At 40.1% G+C, this 27818-nt stretch overlaps 1 protein-coding gene across 1 annotated transcript in view; it reads right to left on the bottom strand.

Annotated features, from left to right (window-relative positions):
- PDGFC (platelet derived growth factor C) overlaps positions 1 to 27818 on the bottom strand; it is a 166102-nt gene that overhangs the window by 48282 nt on the left and 90002 nt on the right. Inside the window, exon 2 of the mRNA XM_054989483.1 lies at positions 25356 to 25551. Coding sequence (XP_054845458.1) covers positions 25356 to 25551 — 196 coding nt within the window. The remainder of the gene's footprint in view (positions 1 to 25355; positions 25552 to 27818) is intronic.

The raw sequence follows: 27818 nt of genomic DNA on the forward strand, positions 1-27818 counted from the left end.
TTCCTGAAACTTGAAAGGTCATTAGAGGACAGTCAGGAACAGGTTCCATGAAAATCTGGTGGAGTTTTCAGGAGAAATGCAACTCCCACCCCCCTGGATATCTCCCAGATATTTTATTTCTCATAAGGAATAATGGAGAATGGGTATGGCATCTTCTTTGGGGACCCATAACATTGCCCCCCATGGCCCAATCTTCATGAAAGTGTCAGGAATAGGTTCCCTCCAAGTTTGATGAAGTTTGATTGAAAAATGATCCCTTCAGCCCACCAAATATCTTCCTGCGTGATTTCCCATAGAAAACAATGACTGGTTTTTTGTTTTTTGTTTTCAAAATACTCGAAGCAATTTAGAGAATCAATTTGGAGTTTGGGGGATTTTTTCTCAGATTCAGAAAAAAAAATTCAGATGTACCGATTTTTTGGGGGGTGCACATCCCTACCCCGACCAGCCTTCTGACCAGATCAGTCTTTCTGACACAGACTGTTCTGGCTCAGAGTGGCCAGGAGAAGGGCCAGATGAGCCTGGAGCAGAAATCCAGGAGGATCAGCAGGATCAGGGCGGACTTGAAGCTGCAGAGGCACCTGCTGATGACACCCAGCATTGCCAGAAGCCCCCCCCCCGCCAGAACTTGCAAGCAAGCCCTCACCACTGCCCCCCTGAGACAACCACTAGGCCTCTGCCAGGCAGGAGATGTACCCAGGCTCACAGTCCCTCAGGACCCTCTGCCAATCCACAGGAATGGCAGCGGCAGAAGGCCCAGGTGGAGGTACACAAAGGAGGCAAAGTGCCAGACAGGCTGCACACAACATCCCTGTAAACCCAGAGCAGAATGCTGAGAGTAGTAATTCCTTGCAGAATCCTGGCCAGAGCCCAGCCTCACCTCCAGAGCCTCTACAATTGCCAGCAGATGCAGCTGAGCCAGACTGCCGCTCTGTTTAGACTGAGGCTTGAGAAGGCTGCAGTGCTAGATCAACCTGTTCTCTAGGCACTCGCCCTGTGTGCCAAATGCCCATCTCCAGCCACAGGCCACTGCTACTCTGCACTTCTGAGCTTGCCAGCCAAGCAACTGACTTATTCCCGAGGAGTCTGCCCCTACAGAGCACAGGACAGGTGACGGTATATCAGAACTAAATGAAGAGTGCATATTTTTTTGCAGCTGCATTACCTTGCATCTCCAGTTATTGTGTAACTGAGTTATTGCTTAATTGATTCAGCTGGAACCCATCAAATAAACATAAAAGTACTGTGCTAAGTATTCCTTCAATTCCCATCAGAGTCCTCTTCTCCTTTAATTTCCTTAAGGCTTCTCTTTAATTCCCTTCCAGGGTTTCTTCTCCTTTAGTGCTTTCCACTGACATTTGCTGAATGCAAAGGGGATAAACTGCTTAATTTAGCTTGTTGGGCATATTTTTTTAGGAATTCCAAAAAGACAAGCCTAAAGATATAAAACACAGGAACTCACATAGCACAGAATTCGTCACCTCCAAAAGCATGTATTTTCACATTTCATGACTGTATGTTTTATATATACACAACACTTCATTTATAAATTGAAGCTGCATGCTATACAATTAAAATACAGAAACAATTAATTGTTGAAAAAGTATTTGTATTTGTACAATAAAATAATGTATGGTATTATATTCTAGATTTGGATATCATCATCATACCCCCCGCTACAAATTCTCTAATTAAAAAATTACTCTGAATTAGTTTAAATCTGGCTGAAGAAGAGGTCTGAATAACTCGCAAGCTTGCACATTGTTAGGTGTCATTTGATTGGTCATGAAAGATATGTGGACACTGTGCTCTGGCTTTTTGGATTTTACAAAGCCTGAGGCCAAACAAGGAACATTCTCAAGCAAACATTTTAGTGAATCTGGATACGAGTTCCATATAAAAAGCATAATGCAGGCTCTAAAGAGAAGTGGTCCCTGTGATACATGAGGCTCAAGCAGTTAAACAGTCTTATCACTGTATCAGCCTCTAGAATACTAACGTATTCTGTTCACCGTCTCCTATGTGAATGGCATCCCAGCCAAGGATAGTGGTGCTATGCCTATCTGGAACGTCACTGCTTTTCAGTGGATTTTCTCTGAACTCCCCCACTGATAATGGCAGTGCTCAACTTATACGAGAGAAGATAGTACCTCCCCATCCCTCTCCAACTGTAGAGAGAATTTGAGAGAAGTATATATCAGATGGTTATAAAAATTCACCAGGACTAATCACAATAGAAACTAGTATGGTTATGGGTAATACTTCAAGATTCCAAGGGGAGGAGGGAGAGGAAGAGAGGAATATTTTTGTTAAGAAATAAAACAAACCAAAGCATATGGCTGAGGCTGGGCCTCCGCCGGCCTGGAAAAAAGGAGTGTATAAAATCCTCCCTGTGAAGGCTGCCCACCATCCTGTTTTAAATGTGTTGTTTTTAATGAACATGAATTTTAATTGTATTTTAATTGTATTTTTAATATGTTGTTATCTGCCCTGAGCCCGCTCACGGGGAGGGCGGAATACAAATTTGAAACAAACAAACAAACAAACAAACAAATAACAGTAAATTGCCTAACCTAGGAGCTGCTTTTAAAGTTATTTTTTTCTTAAAAAGCCAACACATAGAAGGCCTACCATAATTCTTCTTAGAAGACATCCCAGGCATCATTGCTTGCATGCAATCCAATCTCAACAAATGCGAGTAATAGCACCCTTTCTTACCAAACCCAGTCAGTTTATCCATCACCTCACTACAATGGTTTTAAGTTATATGTAACACACGAGCCTTACAAGTGAGTGAAACTAAAACCCAAAAACATAAGTCTAGCATGCTGAAAGCATTATCTATTTATTCTCCAACTTTCTCTCCAAGGCGACTTGCATAATTCTCCTCTCCTCCATTTATCCCAACAATCACCCAGTGAAGTACGATTCTGATAAACCCTGGTTTTGTTTTTATCATTCCATTCAAAAATTCAGCTACTATCCCTGTCTGTATTGCAGCACTGAGGAGAAAAACCATGTCACCAAGTCACTAATAACTCACGAGTGAGACCGTGAGGGTAAAAAATTGAAATCTGCCAGCTTCTGGTACATAGCATTAGCTTTCTAACTTTTCAAATTAACCCTTCACTCACACCAAATTGTAAGAATAAAACCAGTCTGCATACAATTTCTCCTCCACTCTTTCAATTGTCCATCAGACCACTTTACCAAAGTTTCATCCCACAATCATTCCTCACTCTTCCACTGGACTTCTCTGTGTATCTCAGCAGCAAAGAGGCAGGTCTAGGGAAAAGTAATGATATATTTCATCGTTAATAGAAGAAGGGGAGCACCACAGATCCAAGGCTGACTGCAGAGGTGCATCTGGGTGTCATAGAACAGCCCTTAGTGGAGTGAAATGCCTTGAACTGCCCCTAGGATGGATCACCCAAGAATTTCTGCACCTATGAGACTGGTAGCAAAATTGAAACTGCTCTTGCATTCACTGTGTCCTGAGTGGTTCTTGTCGGGAATCAATGTAGCCTGGGGTATCATGAGAAGTGGCAAGCTAGGATTCCCTTTTTGTACATAACATGAAACTATAGTTAAGATTTAAGTGTGGATTTAAAAAAAACAACTTCAGATCCTGGTTTAAGTGATTGAAACTAACTGGAGGCCCAAGATCAAACCATTTATTAACCATAATTAATCAAATTATTATATCCTGTTACATTTGAACCAAGCCAAAGAAATAATCATACCCCTAGAGAAAGAAGCACCTAAGGAGCAAAGGAACCTACCACATTCATTCTCTCAAGAGCTAAACCCTGTGATGTAAAATGTGCCAAACACACTACATAGAGTTTTGTGTAAAATTTCACATTTCAACCTAGAATTTTTTTTCATGGTAATAAGAAGTACAGTATGTTTTGATTATGTAGCTTCCCAAGGCTTTACTTGCATTTAAACTCCTTTTGATTTCACTATTTAAGAAACTGCACAGAAGTGTCTGAATTCTTGATTTCAGTTTTCAAAGTCCTGGACTGCATCATACAGCTCAAATGCAGAAGGCTAGAGCAGAAAGTCCGGCTTTTATGTGCTTTCACTGCATTCATTTACTTGCATCTTTTAGTAAGTTACCAACAGGGGAAACGCTCCATCAACATTAATTGTTCCCAGAGTTTCCTAGACAGAAACAAGATCTAAGACGGTAGTGCTCATTTTCAAGGGAAAAAACTTCATTAGAAGCAGAGCCAACAACAGTAACATGAAACAATTTTAGACGCAATAAATTTGGATTAGGCTCATTTACCAAAATATTTTGATACTGCGAACTAGTTTACTTCATTCAACAGGCTGCTCAACACAGAACACACAAGTGAGGTATTTTAAGAAATATAAAACATTTTCAGCAGAGCTTGCAGATACTGATGTGGAAAAGGAACAGTGGGTTTAAATAACTTTCTGTGTTATAACCCATGCAGAACTGATACTGGCTGTGAGAGCAATTATCCAAATGCTTTACAAGTGGAAAGAACAGCTGCAAGCAGCAGCCTTGCTGAAGGTGGTATAACCTATACAGCTAACATTGTTTCTGTAAAATAAAGTTAATCCAAATGCAAACTGCTTTCTTATTCTCAGTTTGCTTCACTGTGAATTTTTAAATTTTGCCTGATTTTGGATGGGAAAGTTAAACACTTTATGAAGATTGCCTTAAAATTGGTGATGAAATGTTACATTCAGTTAGTGAAAGGACAATAACCATGAAGGGCAATAATAGAAAGGTTTGGGGAAACATTTTATATCCTTTTTCTTTGAAGGATCCAATCTGGGCTCAAAATAAGCCTAAGAACCCACATCCTTATTCAAGGATACACTACTTTTTACAAATATCTTTTACAAATATCTTTTACAAATATCTTACCATCCTGATCTGAGCCTTTTTGGGATCACTTGACTCTTATGATGTTTCTCATCAATGGCAACTATCTTACTTGATAACATTTGGAAGATGGCAAGTTTTCTGTAACAGACAATCATGTAATGACAAAATACTGACTGCACTGAAAACCGTGAAAATTAATTAATTAATCTTTAAAAAACACTGTTTATTTTTCATCTTTCTACAATCATATACAGCCTCTAAGAAAGAAAATAACTTCTTTTGCATAGGCATTAGTATTTATAAGCCTCTGATCACGCTTGAATGTGGGATAGAATGATTGTTGACAAGGTCTGTAGACAGTATAGAATCTAGAAGTAAAGAATTCTAGTATTTCAGTCAAATTCATATCTGCTTCCAAAGCAATAACTGGCAGAAATGCAAGAGGGAAAAGAGGTTCAAAGCTATTAAGTCATTCTTCAACATAAAACTAATGGGAGTAAACATGTAGACAGTAATAGGAAACATTTATTCATCTGTACTCATCATGTGGTGTTGGAAACCTAGCATTCCTTAAGTATATAAGAACATTGCTAACCCAAAATGTACCTAATCCATGAGGCACACATTAAATATTCACAGAATTTTAGGGTTAGACTGATAAATATTCATCCACAATTGGACCGGCAACCATCTTAGTTGACTCTAATGTGAAAGTCTGTAACTACTGTGAAATTATCAGCAATATAACCTTTGAAAACTTGATTATGCAACTTTTATTCTTTGGAGATGTCTATTTTACCCAATTCTTATATCCTCCCTGAAAAATTTAGTTTGGAAAACGCTGTCTACCTGATATCTCTAGCATAAAGACTGATGCAAAGATTTAACTCAGTTTAACCACAATTTCCTTTTCCTCTTTCAGTAATTTTGGATTTCTAAGTTAATCAAAAGAAAATGAAAATCAAAAAAAGTAACTGGATGAGTACTGGAAATGTTTCTGAAGAGAGAGACTATTGAGAGCTCCAAAATGCCACTTAAAAAGAAAAAAGAAGGGAGAGGAACGAGCATCTGCTTGAGCCTGTGGAAAGCTGCTGCTTTTGGGATCAAACTTTAGAAAAGTGGACATTGTCTAATCCAAATGTAGAAAATCTAAGAAAGCAAAAACTCTAGCAAAAGAAATTTAAATTCTGTAAGGCAGGCAAAAAAAACCAAAACTAAAAAGGAATCTGATAAGCACATTATTTGGCCAAACAGCAAAAATGTATTTAAAAGCATCAAAAGCAGAAAACTAGTAAGGAAAGTTGTGGAATATCAAATGACAAAGGTGTGAGAGTGTTAGATCTGCCACCCCTGCCCCCAAACTACAGACTTGTCTCGGGTCAATTGGAAATGTTATTAAAGCCAGTACTATTAAAAAAGAACCAGCACGGCTTCTGTAGAGAGAAGACCTGACTCAATGACCTCTTAGAATTTTTTCCTTTTGCCGTTTGTAGAAGTTTTCTGCTTTTAACCTTTAAAGCCAATGTAAATTATAATTGCAGGCGACTGCTAAGTGGGGGAGGAGAGCAGGGAGAGGGCACGGCAACAAAAACACACGGTCACAGTGCTGGAGATAAAGTAGGCCACAACTTTATTGAGATTACAGCTCAGGGAGCAAAGGCAGGTATAGGGCATGGATCCGAGCATCGGCCTGCCTGCCAAGCCAATGACCCACACACACCCTCAGACCACTGCTGAGGGGGGGGGGACCATAGGATGACAGTCAGTGGGATGCCACGTGGGTATAGACCCCTGTGTGAAACATCCCCTGCCACCTGGGAGTGAGGCGGACTGACTGCCCCCGACTGGGCATGCACTGGTCATTCCTCACTCCCCAGACCCTTTATGGGGTTTCCCATAATAGGGAAACTGAGCCTGAGGGCCCTGTTCCCCCCAAAACGGATCAGTGTCCAATGCCCCAATATGCAGCCTACTAACTCCAAAGTTGTGACGAAAGGGAGGGCTGAGTGGGATGCTGCCATGGGCCAAGTGCTGAGCGGCAGTGGCCAGTTTCCAAGACCAGGGGCCTGCACCAGATGTGCCTGGGCATGCTCCCCTGGCCCCTGGTCATTCCCTCCCTCTACAACATGACAGCCACCATGCTCTCTCCCCCGTATTGCCCGCAACCTGGCCCCCAGTTTTAAGTCTGGGAGCCTCTGTTTTTATGCTATAAAAAAACTTTTTAAAAATTCAGTGCCTAGGATTTTCAATGCTCTAGCTACCCAAGTCATACTCTACTTGTGCTATCAGGTTGTTCCCCAGAGTAAGAACATTAAACTAAACAGAGTAAGAACATTAAACGATGGTATTTGGAATCCTTTAATAAATAAAGTAGGGTTTGCTATTAAGATTTTTACAGGGTTGGTATCCTTAGTTGGATCAGGCAGAAAACCCAAGATGAAGGGCAGAACACTCCAGCAATCCCCCCCCCCTCATAAGCAGCACCTAGTGAATATCCTGCATAAAGCAATTTCATGAAGAAGGAGGGAAATGCCGCACTCTCTCCCAGCAGCTTATTTCACTACTGAACTATTCTTGTAATCAGAACACCTTCCTTAATCCTTAAAATAGATCTACATCCTGTGTTTTAAAAGTCATTGCTGATGTCCTTTCATCAGTGGATAAGATACTCAATTGTTTATTCTCTGGCATCTTTTGACAGCGTCTGAAAGCTGCCAGTATGTTACCCCTTAATCTTTTCTCCAGGCTAAATATATCCAGTTTCATCCTTCTCTTTCCCTGTGAGCATCACCTACGATAGCATTTTAGATCCTTTAACAGAAGCGTAATTAGGCATTCACCTGCATGTCTGGGACATGCAACAATTGCCCCCCAGATGAAAAGCAGACAAGGGAGCCAAAGCTGGAAACATTACAATTGAACAACAGTTTGATAAGGTTGACTGGGATTCTTTATTCTTGGTAATAGAGAAATTTGGCCTTCCTGAACAGTTTAGTCAATGGGTTAGACTGCTGTTCAAACAGACTACATTTTCAGAATACATCAATGAGTTTAGGTAAAAAAAAATTATTTCAGTTATTTAATGTTCTGTAATAGTTTTGCTGATATACCAATAAGCAATAGGCAAAACTGCATCAGGCCCCTCCCCAACAATGTGACGCTCTGGCAACATGTGCTAATGAGCTCAAATGGGGGTGGGGGTGGTGATCAAGATATATCTCCACCAACACCAGTGAACAAAAAGGGAAGTGTGTTCATGACTATAACATAACAAATCCCCTGTACAGACTGAAAAATAGTGGGAGGTAAATTATTTAAATGACACAATATCCACTGATGTATGGACCCTCTGTTCTAGTTCTGGAAGCAGCTAATGATGGAACAGCAACAATATGACTATTGACAACATCCCCAGTGAGATGCCATCGTAAGTGAACACTTAGAGAAACTTCAAGGTCAGTATTCTACTGGATATTTGATCTAAGAACAAATATTCTTCAAATTATGTTATCGCCCAGCATGACACTAGACATGATAACGCTATGCAAACTTCTATGTCAGGCTTAGTCTGTACCTTTTAAACATGGTTCTCAGGCATGCAAAGGCTTGTTTATTGCCTATATTCCTCCTGCTTCTTACTGGCTAGCTCTCTTGCTTACCTATGGCACAGGCTCACAACAGTAAGAAAAATAGTCCTCACTAATATTCAATTCTCATCAGAAATACACAGTTCACATTAGTGAATCAGAATTAAGGATGCTAACACATCGGGAAGAAGATGAACCATCAGTTAGTACAGGCACACTACTTTATTTACACAGTTGACTATTTCTGTAGACCATAAGAGAACATAATGCCAGAAAATTTTTTTCAAATGGGACTTCTTATTTTCAGGCATAGGGTTCTCCATTCCTACACATATTTGAAGAAGGGAGCTCTAATTTTCTAAAGCTCATATCCTGAAAATCTTGTTGGTCTCTAAGGTGCCATTGAACTCAAATCCTGCTGTTTTATTACAAACTAGAGATGGGCACGAACTGGAAAAAACAAACTGTGCTGTTTATGGTTCGTCACATTTCACAAAACATGAACCACAAACTTTCACGAACCTGCCCTGGTTCGCAAACTGGTTGGTTTGGTTCGTGAAAATGTCACATCCAGGTCAGCAAATCATCACTTTCAGGCCAGCAGAAGGCCACTTCTGGGTCAGCAGAAGGTCTGCAGGAAGTCCATCTCCTGTTGCCTAGGAAACTGATCGATCAGCGCCAGGCTGTCTGCAGTGACAAACCAAAAAACAAACCAAATGAACCAGCCTAAAGTTCATGGTGGTTCGTCAGAAATAGGTTCTGATGAACGGCCGGTTCGCAAACCATGAACCGGCCCGGTTCGTCACGAACTTTGGTTCGTATTTCAGTTCATGCCCATCTCTACTACAGTCACAACAGAGAATCTCCCGTATGGTATTATGTCTTCACAATTGTTTTAATAAAGGATATATTAATTGAGTACTGTTTCACAAATTTGTTTATACAGAATAAGGGATGTAATAAACAATTTGTATATTCTTTTGTTTCTCTTGACACAACCATATACTACACCATATATTGCAACCTCCCTAGACCTCAATTATACAGGCATCTTATGCGTTCTAAAAACAATTCATTAAAGTGTCCCGTGCTCAAAGTGCTATCATAGATGTTATTAAAGTGCAATTGCTTTTGGCATCCTATGACACTATTTCTCATATAGAACTCGATTTGCCTTGCATACAGGTACAATACAGGTACAGTATAAGGGTAATTCCAGACACTGTGAATGTCACAGATCAAAAAGACCTATAATCATAGGTACACGTAGTTGGTTCTGTGACTGCATTCTCTAACGGACGGTCCAGATCCTTGTAAGGTCCGTTTCCAAGCTTCTTTCTCAAAGAGCACAGATGTCAAAGATTCATCATAGTTAACCTTCCATATCCCTCTTTGATTTGTCAATTACTTCCAATTACTTCCAATTTGACAAATCAAAGAGGGATATGGAAGGTTAACTATGATGAATCTTTGACATCTGTGCTCTTTGAGAAAGAAGCTTGGAAACGGACCTTACAAGGATCTGGACCGTCCGTTAGAGAATGCAGTCACAGAACCAACTACGTGTACCTATGATTATAGGTCTTTTTGATCTGTGACATTCACAGTGTCTGGAATTACCCTTATACTGTACCTGTATTGTACCTGTATGCAAGGCAAATCGAGTTCTATATGAGAAATAGTGTCATAGGATGCCAAAAGCAATTGCACTTTAATAACATCTATGATAGCACTTTGAGCACGGGACACTTTAATGAATTGTTTTTAGAACGCATAAGATGCCTGTATAATTGAGGTCTAGGGAGGTTGCAATATATGGTGTAGTATATGGTTGTGTCAAGAGAAACAAAAGAATATACAAATTGTTTATTACATCCCTTATTCTGTATAAACAAATTTGTGAAACAGTACTCAATTAATATATCCTTTATTAAAACAATTGTGAAGACATAATACCACACGGGAGATTCTCTGTTGTGACAACTACATTACCGTGTTGCTCTATTTTGTTGTACATCTCTACTACAGGCCAACATAGCTATCCACCTGAACTTATTTCCAGTGTTAACTGAATTGAAATCAGTATTGTGACTGGTGGTGGAAATAAAGACGAAATATCTAATATCTGCACCAATTTTTTTTAAAAAATCAGTTTAAAGTAGATAATAGAGTGCCTTGTAACTGAGTAAGTTCTAAGACCCATACATGACAATTAAGAACTCAGGCAAAACATTCCAGATGAAACGTGGTTTTCTTTATTCTGTAAATTCTTTTGAACTTGAATTCAGCCAACTTTGCCTTGCTGTGAAAACATGTATATACATTCTTTAACCTTGGAGGTTTGCTCTGTAAAGCCTAAGGAGTTCTTTAGCTTGTCAGGAGATGCCATCTCCACAAGAATATGCGTCTTTGTTTCCATAAGCACTTCTTGGTTTGAATTCTACAGCCAAGAAGAATAAATATACAAAAGAAATTATCATGCTCATCAGTTATGTAAAAAGCTTCTTTTGAATGGTGGAATATGTGAAACTGTTTACACACAACTTTTATGTGCACTGGACCAATGCGTACAAAGAGGTTGCAAGCACAAACATCAGTGCACAGATCTCCAGCTCATGAGCACAGTGTCAGTGCACAAAGAAATTATTCCTCCCTGTTTAAGAAACATCTCAAGAACAGCACTCCTGATTGCAGGGAAAGAGCCTACACTCAAACACTTGCTCCACATGTAAATGCTGTGCTCATGCTCCTTCAATCGTGCGAAAGGAGGACAAATTTTTGTGCATGTTCCTCCTTTACACTCACACTGATTTAATATACGTATGGATCATGTGCAGAGGGCTACAGAATCAGACTGTTCTTCAGTACTCTCTACTCTAATAGGCAGCAGTTCTCTCAGGTCCCAAGAAGAGATCTTTATCATCACCTACTATCTAATCATTTTAACTGGAGGTGATGAGTCTCTTCCACAGGCAAAGCAAGTCCTCTACCAATGAACCATAGTCTACCCCAAACATGTTAAAGCTGCATTACACTGAGACAATCATCGGCCAATCTGTAACAGTCTACTCTGATCAGGAACAGCTCTTCAAGGTCTCAAGCAGACAGAAGGTATTTGTAATGCTATTTTCGGGACCAGCTCGAAGGGCTGAGGGTGCTTGTGCAGGCAACAAATATGCATGAAACACTTCATGGAGAAAAGAAGCCACAACCTTATTAGTTACAGTGATAGGAGTGTTGGCTCTGCATAAAGTGTGGATTCCCAGATCAGCCGATCACCCCCTCACCCCTTCAGCCTGCCTGCTGAAAGGGAAAACCACAGGATGACAGTTAGTGGGATCCACAATGCGTGGTAGCCTCTATGTGGTTCCCCCATCTCCTGGAAGCAGGAATGCTCTGGCAGCCTCTGAGCTGGAATTGACATGCCATGCTTGGTCCAAAATCCCTTATGGGGATCCCCATCTCTGGAGAAACTGTGTACACAGGCCCTCTTTCCCCTGAAAAGGGGATCTGTGCCCAACGCCAAAACCGCCAGCCAAAAGCTGTGACAAAGGTAACATTATAGTAACAACCCAATCCAACACATAACCCTGTGTTTAAACAGACTGAAATGCAATTACCCCCCAAAGTTGTGCATGGAAAGACATTACTGTAAGTTTTTTTAAAAAACCCTTTTTTGAACCAGTTATACTACCCTGAATGTAAAACCCAGCCAACCAAACCAATAGCTATCAACTATAAAAAAAAAAAGAGGTGGGTGGGAGGGATTTCTGTTTGAAGCCCAACTGTTGAATGGCCCCATCCAGCTCCTCCCTAAATAGTTGGAGAGTGGACCTGAAAGGAAACTTCACCTCTCAGGTCAAGGGGACTGAGTCTCATCCTCCTTTGCTCAACTGGCCCAATCTGATTAGCCAGCTGGGAATTTAAAACTCGCGGTTCCTTGCACAGCCGTGGGAGCTGTGTAAAGGAGCCGGCCGGTAAGGGAACCGGCCTGTCTTTGCCCCTTGCCTGGGGCCCGCAAACTCTGGCCCCGGTACGTGGCTTACCCAAAATCCTTTAGCTAGAAATTCTGAGATTTGAACCAGGGATCTTTTACATGTAAAAGCCACTGAGCCAAATCTAGGTCCATATAAACCTACAGAGAGTTAAAACTTGGTTGATTGTTTGTCAAAGTCTGAACAGAAGCATTTCTCTATCCTTTTTTCCATTATGTGTTTTCCCTATCTGCTTTTTAAAAATCCCTTTATTGTCTTTGTTTATTTCTTTTGTGACTCGTTATGAACTTATTGTCTTCACAGGGGCTCATGCCAAATGGTCCAGTGTGATCAGTAATTGCTGAAGATATTGTCTGGCCATGTCTTTGTTAGGTTAATGGCTCACTGGGTGGCTGATGTTTTCTCAGTGGGTGCTAATTGTTCAGAGATAACTATGTTCAGGGTTAATTATCTGTAGGAGTTTAGAGAATCTAAAGAGAGGAGCAGGTGCACATCCCTATGTGCACATGCAGAAAAAGCTCAACCTGCAATGCAATCACGTTTTGAGAGCTTTTTTTCAGTACAAATAATCTAACCTTCAGTGACATTACTATTGCTATCATTACTATTTTCTCAGACCAGTTGCCTTGGGGGAAAATATTTATTTAAAAACAAAATTCACGTCCTCTCCGGAGGCATAGTCATGTTGTTATGTTGCAGCAGAATTAAAGTGGAGTCCAATAGCACTTTAGAGACCAACAAATGTATTCCAGCATAAGATTTTGTGCGTCAGAACTCACTTGAAGTGAGCTGCTCACAAAAGTTTATTCTGGATTAAATGTTGTAAGTCTCTAAGGTGTCACTGAGCTCCTGTGTAATGTGCTCTCCAGAGTCCTCAATATGTTAATTTACTTGTAAACCAAAGTTAAAACACTCTCTGATACCTTAATGATGTTTTGATGCCATTTAAGATTTCTCTTTTTGTTCTTGCAGAAATCTACCCATTTCCTTTTAAGCACCAACAATTTTTAATCAAAGTATCCCAATATGATTAACTTTGCTCTAACTAGCAATTATAGCTGTTACTCTAATGCTCTTTCTCTGCACCTACAACTGTTCTGAGCAATTACTGCCCAATGGAAAAACGTCAGCCAGCCATTCTGAGCCATTAATCAAATAAAGGAATGACCAACCAATATCTGAAGCAATATTATTGCATATTACAATGAGACAGTGAGAACCCTGAGGAAACTCACTTCAAATAAAGGAATGCATTTTATCAAAATATATATATATAAACCAAGCTATTTTTCAAAAATATATCACTGAGAAGAAACACAAGAGCAGCATAAAAGAATCATCGGGGGGGGGGGGTAGGGGGACTAAAGAAACAGAATTTTGCAACTTGTGCATCACTACATAAGCAAATATCCTTCTAAGCCATTTGACTTCAACAGACTTACAAGGGTGTACATCTTTGACTGCACTAGAGAACTACTGCTGTATCTCTTCAACATGGGAGAAACTTTTATCATATAACAAATTTGTTCTTGGGCCAACCACAATGAACTGAAGTCTGCTATTATCCTCTGTGAATTTTTCACCTTTCACAGACTTTGGGTATAAACTATAGCTGGCACTGATTGTATGCTCTTTAAATTGGGAACTATGGATAGATCAGGTTTTCTGCTTGTTCACAGACCATCTATTTCCCCAGTAAGCACCCTTTCTGAGTTAGCAGAGGTGCTCTCAGATGTGGTGCTGTAAATACCTAAACTGATTGTTCTGGGTGACTTCAACATTTATGCTGAATACTTCTTGCCAGAAATAGCACAGGATTTTAAAACTTCTTTGGCTGCCTTCGGTCTCTTTCAAATCATGACAGAACCAACACATGAAAGAGGCCATACCTTGGATTTAATCTTTTGCACTTTGAGGGGAAGGTCTTTTGGGAACGGAGATTCAGACTGAACCATGCTTTGACCATTATCTACTGAAGGCAAGCGTGAATATGATCCTGATGCCCCACAAAAGGGGGACCAGTTAAAATGGTCCACCCAAAGAGGATCATAGATCCCTCTGGATTCCAAAATAGTCCGGGGGATTTTAGGATCCCAAACACATTCTCTGTTGGGGCTACAGTGGGAGCTTAGAACATGAATCTCCTTGAAGCCACTGATAAGAATACTTCTTGTTGACCTCTCTAATGGGAAGCCAGCCCCATAGTTTACCATGGCACTGTATGACCTAAAGAGGTCTGGAAGATGTCTAGAAAGACTGCTGAATCTGATCAAGCATGCAACTGAACCCACAGGATGATGTATGAAGCAGTGGTGATAGTGCAAAGAAGAGCGAGGGGAGGGATTCTTTCTCCATTTCTTGCAAAAAGCTGTGGCTCAGGTTTTCCTCCAGGAGCTCAGGGGCAGGGGGGATGTCATAACAGGAGCTAGGAAATACAGGGCAGCTTTTCTGCAAGAGAGAGAATCCATGATGCGATTCACTGCTGGGGAGGTGTGTGTGTGGGGGGGTGGAATTCTCTTTCCCCCTCTCTCTTGCAAAAAGCTGCCCTGGACTTCCTACCTCCTGTTATGTTTCCTCCCCCCCACCCCGAGCTCCCAGAGGAAAACCCAAGCTGAGGCTTTTTGCAAGAGACAGAGAGAGAATTCCTCCCATCGCTCTTCCCTCAGCAGAGAATTATTTATTTTATTTTTATTTATTTATTTTGCATTTCTATTCCGCCCTCCCCACGAAGGGCTCAGGGCAGATTACAATAAGTTAAAAATATATTAAAATTTTCATATTTGAATCATATATAGGATATATGATTCAAATATAGTATATAGAATCAAATATAGTGTAGAATCACATTGAGTGGCTGTTCTTTGTAAGACTACACTACCCAGGGAACCTTGCGGGACCAGACCCATGAAGAACACATGTCTGGGGTCTCGTGTAGTTTGGTTCTGTGCTCCCCACTTTTGATGAGGTTGAGTTGATCCTTGCAGACTTTATTAAGAGCCTAGGGGTTATACTGGATCCAGCACTGCTATGAGAAAAGCAAGTTAATGCAGATATAAAAAATGCCTTCTTCAGACAGTCTAGCTTACCTGATCTGATCATCTGGATCCATGCCATGGAGACTAAACTATGTACACTCTACATAAGTCTCTGCTTAAAGTCATCTTAGAGACTCCAGTTGTTGCAGAATGCAGAAGCTCGATTATTATCAGGCGCTATGAGAAGCATACATAATACTCCCATTCTTCAGTCACTCCACTGGCTAACCATCAGTTACTGGACTCAATTCAAAGTTTTGGCTATCACATACAAAGCCCTTCATGGCTTTAGTCCCTCATATCTACATTTATCTGAACAGGCCCTTCTGCTTATGCCACCCTGCAAATGGGCAGGATCAACAGTTGTCTGTACAAGTGCATTCTCTGTGATGGCCCCACCTTATGAAATGGCCTAACCAATGAGGTCAGGAAAGCTCCTAGATTTCTGTAAACTATGTAAAATTGAATTATTCAAGAGGCCTTTTTAAAACAGGCAATAGAGCTGTACCATAAGGAAATGGTTCAGAGACATGCTCTGGTAAAGCGACGGGGACTGTTTCAGTCTGTATCAGATTGTTGTTGTTGTTTTCAAATTTCTGCAATCCATACCCTATTGCATTGTTTACTGTATGTCCCAGCTGTTGATCATATTAACATACACTATCTGCCTTGACTCTCAGTGAGAAAGGCAGACTATAAATCATATAAACAAATAATTTGTCAGGAAGCAGAGATTTGGACAACTCCTTAAGAGTAACAAGGAAAAACCAGAGTACCAATCAGCCTGAATTTCTGTTGGACTTAATATTCTGCAGAGCAAGAAACAGGGTAACGGGTTTAGAAAGCCTGAATTTGTAAACAATTATGGTTTAAAACTTGGAAAAGTGTTATTATTATTTCTTCAGACTAAGCTGTGGTTCTTTGAAAACTCTAGAAGCACGGCCTGTATCATTCCTCCTCTCTTGTCATGCTCCACTTGCTTGCACTGCACCACTTCTAGATTCTATTGTCTTCAGCATTCCCACGGTGAGTTTCTCACATGTCACCTATCTCATGAACAGAACTCTTCACATAATGCATCTATAATGACCCTAATTCTTTTTAAAAAAAGATAAAGAGGATATGAGCAGGCATTTCCCCACTTTTCAAGAGCAGGCAAACTTTTTTATTCCTCTAATACAGGGGTGGGCAATTGTTTTGGCTCGGGGGCCACTTTGTGGGAGCGGAGGTTAGCGGAGGGCCGCACCTTTTAAAATGATTGCATTCATTAGTTAACTTTGCATTTCAGAAAAGGTATAAATTGTATCATAGAAATCAATAAATATAAATTAAATAAAATAGTGGTAGTTTTATTCAATTTATTTATTGTGCTAATTTCATATCATCTATAGCTGCAAGCACATATAATTTTAGAATCAGTTTAATGAGACAAATGTACCCTATCACACTTTTCTACTGTCTTGGCGGGACACAAAAAAAACTGTATCGGGCCGCATGTGGCCCGCGGGCCGCAATTTGCCCACCCCTGCTCTAATAGATAGTAGATAGAACACATACTCCACCTTGGTTGCTTTGCTACCACAAGTAGCTCCCCATACATTTTGAGAAACTCATACTATTGCTAACTAAATGTTTTCTCACTTACCATCTGAAATCCTGTAAGTCTTTAACTTAGTGCTGAAGAGCAACTGCTATAAGGACATAGAAGAGAGACTGCTGGAAGATATGTTTCAAGACCAAACTATATGTTGCATTGGAAGATCTGTAACTGACTTTTAAAAAAACTAAATGCAACTATAGAGTGGACTACTAAGTGATGTGGGAAAAGTCCCATTCAATATAAATAATTCCATTCAAGCGGATACGTTTTTCATTATGAAAAAAATGTAGACACCTACATTGTGCCTATATTTTTCCAATAGTGTAAACAGAAGCTTCAGTTACTTAGACTCAGGGAAGAATTTAAATTCTTCTACAATCCCAGCACGGTTTCCTCAATCAAATTAGCATCTGCTCCTCCACAGCAGTACCTGGTTAAAAATAAGTTGGTGCATCAAATCATGGATTTACCACTGAATTGTGCAGTCTGGTCTTCAATATTTTTGTAAAGATGCCAGATCTTGTGAAAGCACCCATTGTGAATAATGGGTATGTTAGCCCTATCTTCAGTCAACAATAAGGAGAGGGGGAAAAGAAAAATAGCTTTCTAATTTATGATCCTATTGAGACACTTAGACACATACTGATGTATGCAGTATGAAGGACTTGGCTCATATGTTTTTTATAATAGTTTGCTACAGTGAACCTCAGATATCCTGATGCTTTGAGTATTTATTATGTTTTATAACTCACCACCCCATTGTACTTACTCAGTAAATTCAAAAGCTAAGCAAATCATTTTCCATTGTGAAAGTACACACTTCAAAGGAGAAGCAACATATCTGATGTCAGAAAGAGACTTGGTTCACTATTTAAGAAGCAACTATAAAAGACTATAAAAAAGAATTACTGTTAAAATGTCAGTTGCAAGTAAAGTTGCTTAACAGCTGCCAGAAAATGCAGGGCAAATGATGTCCTTTCCCTGCTACAGATTCTTCACAACAGCACCTTTAAAAAGACATGCCAGTATTCCTCCCTTCTCAGCTCAAGTCCTGAATGTATTTCCATATTAGTACCTCCTACTTTTTCTTATGTTGCCATGCTTTTTTTTTTAATAGTCAAGATTCTCTGTACTTCTGTGATTAAGCAACTTAAAAATGTTAACACAGAAGATTACTGGAGGAAAAGAACGGGTATAGGAAGGGTTAAATGGGCAGCCTTGCAACCAGGTAGGGAGATTCCTTTTAGAATCTTTTGAGAAAGAGAAGCTGGAGAGACTGTAGCTCAGTAACAAGAGGCTGAAGAGAATTTGTTAGGGAATTTGAGAGAGATTTTTTACTGTTAAAAAGGAAATTCTGGAGAGAAACAACTGAAGTTGATTTAGGATATGTTAGAATATTGAGATGATAGTTAGTAAGTGGCTGAGAAGTACACATTAGAAGACTGTACGTTAGCTTCTGAATCAGTCCACTTGCTCAGGTAACTAGTGCAGTATTTAAGTTAAGAGTTGATAATGCGCATTGCAAATGTACCATGGGCAACTGTGAAGTAGTGCCATGTTCAGAACTATAGATGCAAAGATCTGCCTTAAGGCACAGAACACAGGCATGGATTTTGTACTTTTCTTCCACTTGTGCAGTGCAGGCCTCCAGTGCTTTGTATTTTCTGTACATGCAGAATGCTGTGCCTTATGTAAGCAGAAAGTGCCTCGACCCAGGACCACAGCAGAGGACCACCTGTGCAATGGATGATTGCAACTGGAAAAAGAGTAGAGGATCCAAATCTTATCCCAGATGCCTTGGCAACAAGAGTGCTTGGACAACTAGTCTTTCTCCTTTTTCCTTCAATACCACCACCTAATGGCTATTCATTTGGCCTTTGCCATTAAGCTAGTTAGTTCCTTATGCAAACAAGTATAAAAGTAAAAATCTACAAACAAGCTGAACAACTTTCTAGAGATACCCTTAAAATGTAGTCCACCTGCAACGTAATATTCTCAGATACCTCCTCCTTTATGTCTTTTCATTCTTACTATTGTTCCAAGTTGTTTATTCCACTGAAGTTTATCTTTTCCAGATACCACCTGTTTTCAATTGGGCAAGTTTATACTTTAGTTATGTTCATTTTCTTAATTTTTCTCTTTATCTTACGGTACTCATTTAGGGCACTAACAGGACTGATTCAGACTAAATTTTCCATCAGTTTGGTGGAGCTTCCCTGCCATTCTCCTCCCACTGCAGCCCACTGATCTCCCTGAAATGCTGCTTTTGGGAGCAAAACCCTAAGGAATGGCATAAAAAAGCAGGAAGACAGAATTTGTGGAAACTGCCAATTTACTCTGGATCCTGCTCTTCCACCAAATAATAGCTAAATATGATCCTATTGCAGTTGTGCAACCAGGCCAGATTATATATTCTCTATTCCCTATTTATACCACTTTCTATTTAGGAGTCTAAAGAAAAGGGACAGATTTAGGTTCCTAAATAGTAAACAGATAATTAGAACGGACCTTCCATTTAGAAATGGTAGCAAGACTGTCTCTGATGTTGTGTTGTCTGATTCTACTAGATGCATGCCAGTCACTTTCCATCTTTCATACAGTGTAAGCCTATGCAGAGTTACTCCAGCCTAAGCCCATTGAATTCAGTGGGCTTAGACTGGAGTCTGTTTAGGATTGCACTGATAGTGTCTGTTCTGTAAAATTATCAGCACAATCGTAACTAATTACCCTCTAAGCCCTTGACTTTAATTGACTTAGAAGAGTGTAATTTGGCTTAGGACTGTGCTGAATGGATACCAAAATGGAACTAGAAACATCCAGGGCCTTCTACTCACTGCTGCGGTAAAACAGCTACCCACCAAAGGCTGGGAAAAGAAAGCTCATGTATATTTTACAACATGACTAAGGTGATCTATGGCAAAGTTCTGTCACCATTTGAATGTTAAAATGTAAAATACTAATTAAAATGGAATCTTCCATTATGCACAGGCAACTTCAAAGATTTTATTGTGGATCTTGATGTCATCCACTGGCCAAACCTTCAGCTTTGGTTTTACTACATGTTTTTTACAAAATTGGCTAGGCACCACAAAACACCCTTTGAAGTAGCATCAAAGAGGGATTTTTCCTAGACTCAAAGTCTGAAATAATTTCCTTAACTCTCATGTGTGCTCCTTCTCCTTGAATCTGGTTCAACTGCAATAAAGAGGCCCTGTACACCTGCTTCGTGCCCGTCCTGATGTTATGGTATCAAGTGACCAAGACTACAGCCCATTTCTTGTCTAATAAGCATATAACACAGCTCATAAGAAAACAGTATAAAATAACAAGGGAGAACAGCAAGGACTTGTGGGGGAGAATCTTATTCTATGAACTCTCTATTCATGTTGTAGACTCCTGTGAAGAACGGAAGGCATCCCAACGCAGAGCACAGCTACAAGTTGCTGCATTTCAAGAGACTGGCTAGATGTCAGAAAGACTGAAACCTGGGTCTGCTTGAGTAAAACAGGCCTGTTTTGTTACATGATTGCTGTTGTATATGCTTTATTATTGTATTGTTCCCAATAAGATGTTTTCTTTTTTCCAAGTTTGTTCATTGTTATTTTTATAAATGCAAGTGTCACAAAGTGGGATCACATTGCCATAGACATGAACTGTCCCAGGTCTCAAATTAAATATATCTATTTATTTGATGTTGTTCCTTGAACAAAACAGGTTACAGAAATATTTGCTCTTTCCCTTCCCTAAGAAAACTTCCACAGCCTCTCATTTTCCTGTTTCCTTCTCTCCTTCTCACCTGACAGACAACCTACCATTATCCATCCCCATCTTCACCATTCCCTTCTTCCCTCCTCCTGGCAGTCTCTCCCTGGAGAAAACTTTGGCTCAGTTGCATGTTGGAGTACCTGCAAGGACTAACAGGGGAGAGCGTGGAACCTCACTTTCCCCTGTATTTCTCTCTCAGGCTATTTCCTCTTTCCCTCCTCCTAGTAGCCCTCATATCCTCACCTTTCCCTGCTTCTTCTCTCCTTCCCACTGTCAACCTACCTTTTATCTGTCCCCTCATCTTCAGCTATATTTGCTTCATTTATATCCCCCCTTTCTCCCCAAAGGGCAGTGTACATTATTCTCCTCCCCTCCATTTGATTCTCACAACAACCCTTAGTTAGGCTAAGTGTGTGTGATTGGCCCAAAATCACCCAATGGGCTTCCACAGCAAAGTGGGGATTCAAATCTAGGACTCCAGATCTCAGTCTGAAACCCTAACCACTACAATGCTGCTGCTGAACATTCGCAAGCAGCTGGGCCTGGGTGAATCATTCAAGTTTCATGGTAGCAAGTTGTTCCATGCTTGCTTCTGGGCCTGGCCTCAATAAGTCCCTCCTCAAAGGCCAAAGCAGTCTAGAAAGGGCACTGTTTCTTTTAGACAGGGCTTTAGCTCCTCTAATTTTGTGTTTACAAAAACTGTAAAGAGAAGAGAAAGCAAGTCGTTGTGGAATATGCCATTTATACAGCAGCAGGTATCAGCACTTAAAAAATTTCTCACCTGCATGCAGAATTTAAGACTGCAAGAAATATATTATATTCTATTTTGGCATTATATTTTGTACTAATCATAATATATTGGCAGACACACTAATTCAGTTCTGCGAGAAATGCAGAGAAGATGTCAACTCACAATGTTACTTAGTAAAAAAAATGTTTACCTGAATCTACTCTGTTCCATTTAAAAGATTCAAAACACAATCAGCAAAAAAAAAATCCAGAGAATATTGTACACGCTTGAGCTTCCTAAAACAATAGCGTTGCTGCTAGATAAGCAAGTTCCTGCAGCTGCAAAAAATGCTTTCTTCCAACACAGTCTAGCCTGGAAGATGGCCCCCTACCCTGACATGGTTAATTTGGTCACCTGGATTCATGCCATGGTAACATCAAGACTAGACTACTGTCATGCATTCTACATAGGTCTCTCCTTAAAGTCAACTCGGAGACTCCACTTGGTGCAGAATGCTGCATATCAGAAGCTAGGTGGAACATGCATATTAGTCCCATTCTGCAGTAACTCCACTGGCTACCCATCTGAGCTCAATTCCAGGTATTGCCTGAACCCAACAAAGACAGAGGTCCTGAACTTGAGCCAGGGGGGACTAGGTTCGGGACTCCGGCTCCTAGCCCTCGATGGGGCACAGCTTGTGCCAGTTCCGAGGGTCAAGAGCCTGGGGGTGATCCTGGATGCCTCCTTAAAAATGGAGACACAGGTTGCAGCAGTTGTTAGGTCCTCTTTTTTCCATCTGCGGCAGACCAAACAACTTGTCATTTACCTGTCAACCTGTGACTTAACTACAGTGACTCAGGCAACGGTCATCTCGAGGTTGGACTACTGTAACTCGCTCTGCGTGGGACTGCCCTTGAGCTTGACCCAGAGATTACAGCTGGTGCAAAATGCAGTGGCATGTGTTATTATGAGAACGCCAAGTAGAGCACATATAACACCGATACTACACGACCTGCATTGGTTGCCAGTAGAGTACCAGATCAGATTCAAGGTTCTGGTATTGACCTATAAGGCCCTATGAGGACTGGGGCCAGCATCTCTGTGGGACTGTCTCTCCCTATATATTCCCCGGAGGACTCTCCAATTGGGAGAAAAACAGTTCTTAATGGTCCCTGGTCCCAAGGAGGCCCGCCTGGTCACGACGAGATCCAGGGCTTTCTCGGTCCCGGCTCCTACCTGGTGGAACGCTCCATCTACTGAGACCAGGGCCTGTAAGACAGAGTTGTTCCACCAGGCTCATGGCTAAGGTTGGGCCTCTGCCGGCCTGGGGGGGGAAAGGAAATTTAACACCCCCCGTGAAAAACTGTCCACCTCAGTATGCATGCAAAATATTGTAAGTCTTCCTGATGCTGCCGCCGCACAATACAAAATATCGCTATTTAAATGGTGTTTTAATATTTATACAGATGTAATGTTTTTAATGTCAGGTCTGTTGCCCACAGTCCCCCCATCTTCACTTGATTTGCAATCATCCTCTGTATGTGTGTGTGTGTGTAGTTTTTCACACAGGCCGTCCAGCTCCTGGGAAGACAGAACGCTTATCTCGGATGGCTCGCCACAGAGGCCTTGAGACGGTTCCTGCCTACTCTCCCACTGACTATGCCCAGCTGGTTGGGCACTGAGGGTGGGGGCTCACAAGGAGGGACTGGAACTTTGTAGCAAGCATTCCATACGTCATTCTCAGCAAGAGTTCTGTGTACAGCCAGACGCTTTATTTTGCTTCTGTGTAATCTATGGACATATATATGCTTTAGTTATGGTTTCCCAATAAAAAACCTTGATTCAAGAGAGCTTGGATTTCTTGCTGCAAGGGGGGAATCGGCTTCAACGTATCCTGTTTTCCATAGCCTGACATTTAAATTGTTTTTAAATGTTGTTAGCTCCCCTGAGCCCGCTTGCGGGGAGGGTGGGATAAAAATATGAAATAATAAATAAATAAAATAAAAATCGTATACAAAGCCTTTCATGGCCATGGTACCTCAAATCTACAGGACCACTTTTCTCCCTATGCTCTTCCACAGAGGTTTCACTCACCTGAACAGGGCCTTCTGCAGGTACCACCCTGAAACTGGGAAGAATCAACAGTTATCTGTACATGTGCTTTCTCTGTTGTGGCCCCCACCTTATGGAATGGACTGCCTGATGAAGTCAGGAAGGCTCCCAATCTCCTGGCTTTCCATAAACTATGCAAAACTAAATTAATCAGGAGAGCTTTTTTACACAAGTAATAGGGCTGTACTGTAAGGAAATGGCTCAAAGAGATGATTTGGTAAAGAGACAGAGATAGTAGACTACTGTGTACCATATGTTGCTGTAGGTATGCTCCTACTGGATAGCTTCTGCATCATTTAATATAACGTACTAATTACTTATAATTTGTTCTAGCATTGTTCTAGCTCTGTATTGCATTTCTGCAATCCATACCCTACTGTATTGTTTACTGAATGTCCCAGTCATTAATTGCATTGACTGACACTGGATAATCTGCCTTGATTCTCAGTGAGAAAGGCAGACGATAAATAATGTAAATAAAAAATAGGACTAAGATATGCCTAATTCCCTGTGGAATTCTCCCAACTACCATCCACATTTTCCTGAATCAACTTTGGATAAATAATCTAAAAATGTTAACAAATCATATACTCCAAATGGCTGCCAGTTCATTTTTTAGCATACACTCATTTAAAGTACTGGTTCTTATTTTTAAAGCACTAAGAAGTCTGATGAGGATATCTCAAGGATTTTCTACTCTCATATGTCCAGAAGCTGAGATCTTCTTTGTTTAGCATGTTGCACCTCTGGAGGAAAGGAAAACATCTACCAGAGATGGGGCTTTCATTTTGTAGTAGCTCCTCATCTACGATATTCCTTCCATAAACCTCTTTTACTGATGACAAATCTGTTGAGTCTTGAGAGACACATAAAAATATTTTTATTTCCTCAGACATCTGCCGGTGAAGAGTTCTGTATTTTTACCATGGTTGTAACTTATGGTGATGTTTATTACTTATATAATCTTATTTCTACTACAGTACTTTGTAATTTTTGAAATCCAGTTGTCCCATTATTCATGTCATATATTATACTGTCTATTGTATTGTTTCTTATTTTGAGTCTCAGCAAGAAAGGCAGAGAGTAAGTAAATAAATATTTCATCTTGGCTTTTATGCGAGTTCTTATTGATACTTATTGGTGTCATGGTTTCATTGTTGTTCAGGTAAATCTGAATTCTAAAAAGAATACACTGCAGTGGTTAAAGAAAACCGGAGCTCTCCGGAGCTCTCTCAGCCCCACCGACTTCACAGGGTGTTTGTTGTGGGGATAATAATAACATACTTTGTAAATCGCTCTGAGTGGGCATTAAGTTGTCCTGAAGGGTGGTATATAAATCGAATGTTGTTGTTATTATTATTTAATATACTTTTGTCCTTTATATTTGTTCTATCCTGAATCACTCGATGGTCTCTCATTTAATGAAAACTCATTCCTCTAAAGAAGGTAACATTTGTTTCTGCTATTAAGGCTACAATTATGCTTTTCAGGAAATGTTGGACAAAAACGACCCTTTACAACAAGTTACATACACTTTGTAAAAGCTACAGAATGTGCAGCATGGGAAGGTTTGTTAAACAAAGAGTTTGGAAGGACAGATCATACTGTGATCTGCACATCCGTCATCACTTCCTTTAGGCTTGCATAAACTGAACAGTACTTACTTGCAGATATCATCTTCTGGGTCTTCAAGCCCAAACCTTTCATCAAAAGTGAGCTGTATCAACACATTCTCCTCATTTGCTACTAATCGCCACACCAGTACTGTGTTGCGGGGATAAGTATATGGGAACTTAGGGCTGTGAATACTTCCATTAGCAGATACTGTAATAATCTTCTCATGTTGAGGTTCTTGTACTCCTGCAATAAAGAAATACATACAAAAGTGGCTATGGTATGTGACATGAACAGGACTGCAAGATAAAGTTTTTAAAAGTTCAGAAAAGATTTTTCCCTCTTTTTGGATTAAAAGCATATTACTCAGATGAAATATTCACAAAAGGGGGTTCACCTCCTGGCTCAGTAAGCTGACAAATGCAAGGTCAGCATAACATAAGTTGTGGAATTATGGTTTAATAGTCTTGATTTGCAAGATATTCTGCCTCATGGACTTCTAACACACACACCTGTACCACGCCAGGGAATTTAAAATGATACATTCCTCAGTTTACTGATCAGGCATGCTGAAGCACTTGAACATGACCAGTGGAATTATGAAGGGAGGGGTGCTTTGAATGGAGGCGCTCTATGCACATTGCAAATCTCTATAAAACTACAAAAACACTTCTTAATTTCCACAAGGACGTCTCTTTCAGTAGTTGAGAAACACGAGTTCAAACATCCATTGGGCTTTCGAGATTCATGCAGTTTGGCGGGCAGTGTCACTGAAGTATGGTGATCTGTTCTTTTACAGAAATACTCAATTCCACCCTCAAGTCATAGCTTAAGTTCCAAAAATCAAATGTCTTTCTTCTGACTCTGTATTTTTATCATAGAAAACTATAATTGGAGACTTCAAAGACAAAGGTGCATTATTAGAAGATTTAAACGAAAGGTATATATTTAAATGAAGAAGCAGGAATATGGGGCCAAACCTGAAATGCTCACAGAATAGTTCTGAACCCAGAAAATTCAGAGTGCAAAGAAAATGACATAACTATTTGAATTGCCCAAACTGTTAAGAACCAATGTTATTACTTCTAGGTATTTTGATAAGCTATTAAAGTTTTAAGGAAGAGCAACCTTAAACTTTGAGAAACAAAGCTACATTTTAAATCAAACATCCTTATTGCTTAGAAAGAAGCATCTTAGGTTAAAACTACACTAACATCCTCCTACCGTATTTCTTAATTGCTTCCTTTACCCTCCTATATCCTTCATTGCTATAGTTGACTGGTTTGCACTTTAGGTAGACATATGCAATTTTGTAACTGAAAGGCTGTTTTTTAAATTTTTATGTGATTAGAGATCTTTTTGAGGCCAAATGTGCATAAAAACATTGCCCCTTTTTGACACAGGGCTAGTTATGTAATATGCCATAACTAGTACGGGCAGTGGCACCCTCTTCTGCTCACTCAGACAATATTTACAAACAGACATCTTTTGTTAACAGACACCATGGACGTATATACTGATTCTGTACAAAAACTTATGAAAACATATTTCCACGTTGTATACAACATGCAAGGATCATGCAAGGGAAGAATGAAAATAAGCTGTACAGTGGAGATTTAAACAACATTTTTAAAGCCTCGAAAATGTGGCAATGAGGACAGGACAATGGCTGGTATAAAGTATTATTGCAATATTAGATATTATAAGTATTATGTTATGCATTACTATGTATTATTATTATTATTATTATTATTATTATCATTATTATTATGGATTAGTATGCATCTGGTGGGGGCACAGGTCTCAGTATTAAAATGGGAGTTCAGGGTAACAAACTACAGGCCTTCTCTTTGTTGTGACTACACAAACTGCAAACTTTGACACAAACACAATTGGCTGATGAAATTAACTTGCTTAACTACCTTGATTAAACACAAAGTGCAATCCTGATCAGATTGCTTCAATGGCTGTTGACATTTATTTTGACCAGCTTTGTACCTGAGCAATTACCACTGCAGCATCTGCTTGTGACTATGTGCCTTTTAAAATTGAAGGCAGAGGAAGATGGCAGGGGTTAGTAGCTGATGCTAAATAACACTGTAATCAGTATCTTAATAGCTGTTCCCCCTCCGTTTACTGACATGGGGGAAGAATACGTCTCTTTTTTGTCTATAACTTGATCCAATTAGCATTATTATGCCAGGACACCAGAATATTGTCTAATGGGAAAAACCATTTAATTACGTAATACTGCCAATTTCAATTTTTTTTTTTTAAATGGAGACTACGGAGGCTGACTATGCTTTCCAACATGTGCAAGAACCATTCAGGAACACCAAATTAATAAGTCTCAATTAACAGAGGTTTTTTTCCCTCTTAGCTATGTGCCTTTTAAAAACGGAAGCAGTGGCAGGCAGGTGCAGGGAGGCAGCAGCTGCTACAAGAAGCAGCATAATTGTGCAAGAAAGCAGAATAATCATATGAAGTGGACATATAAAAATTCACTGGAACTC

This window comes from Eublepharis macularius, chromosome 10 (genome assembly GCF_028583425.1).
Source record: "Eublepharis macularius isolate TG4126 chromosome 10, MPM_Emac_v1.0, whole genome shotgun sequence".
In the NCBI taxonomy this organism is placed as follows: Eukaryota; Metazoa; Chordata; class Lepidosauria; order Squamata; family Eublepharidae; genus Eublepharis; species Eublepharis macularius.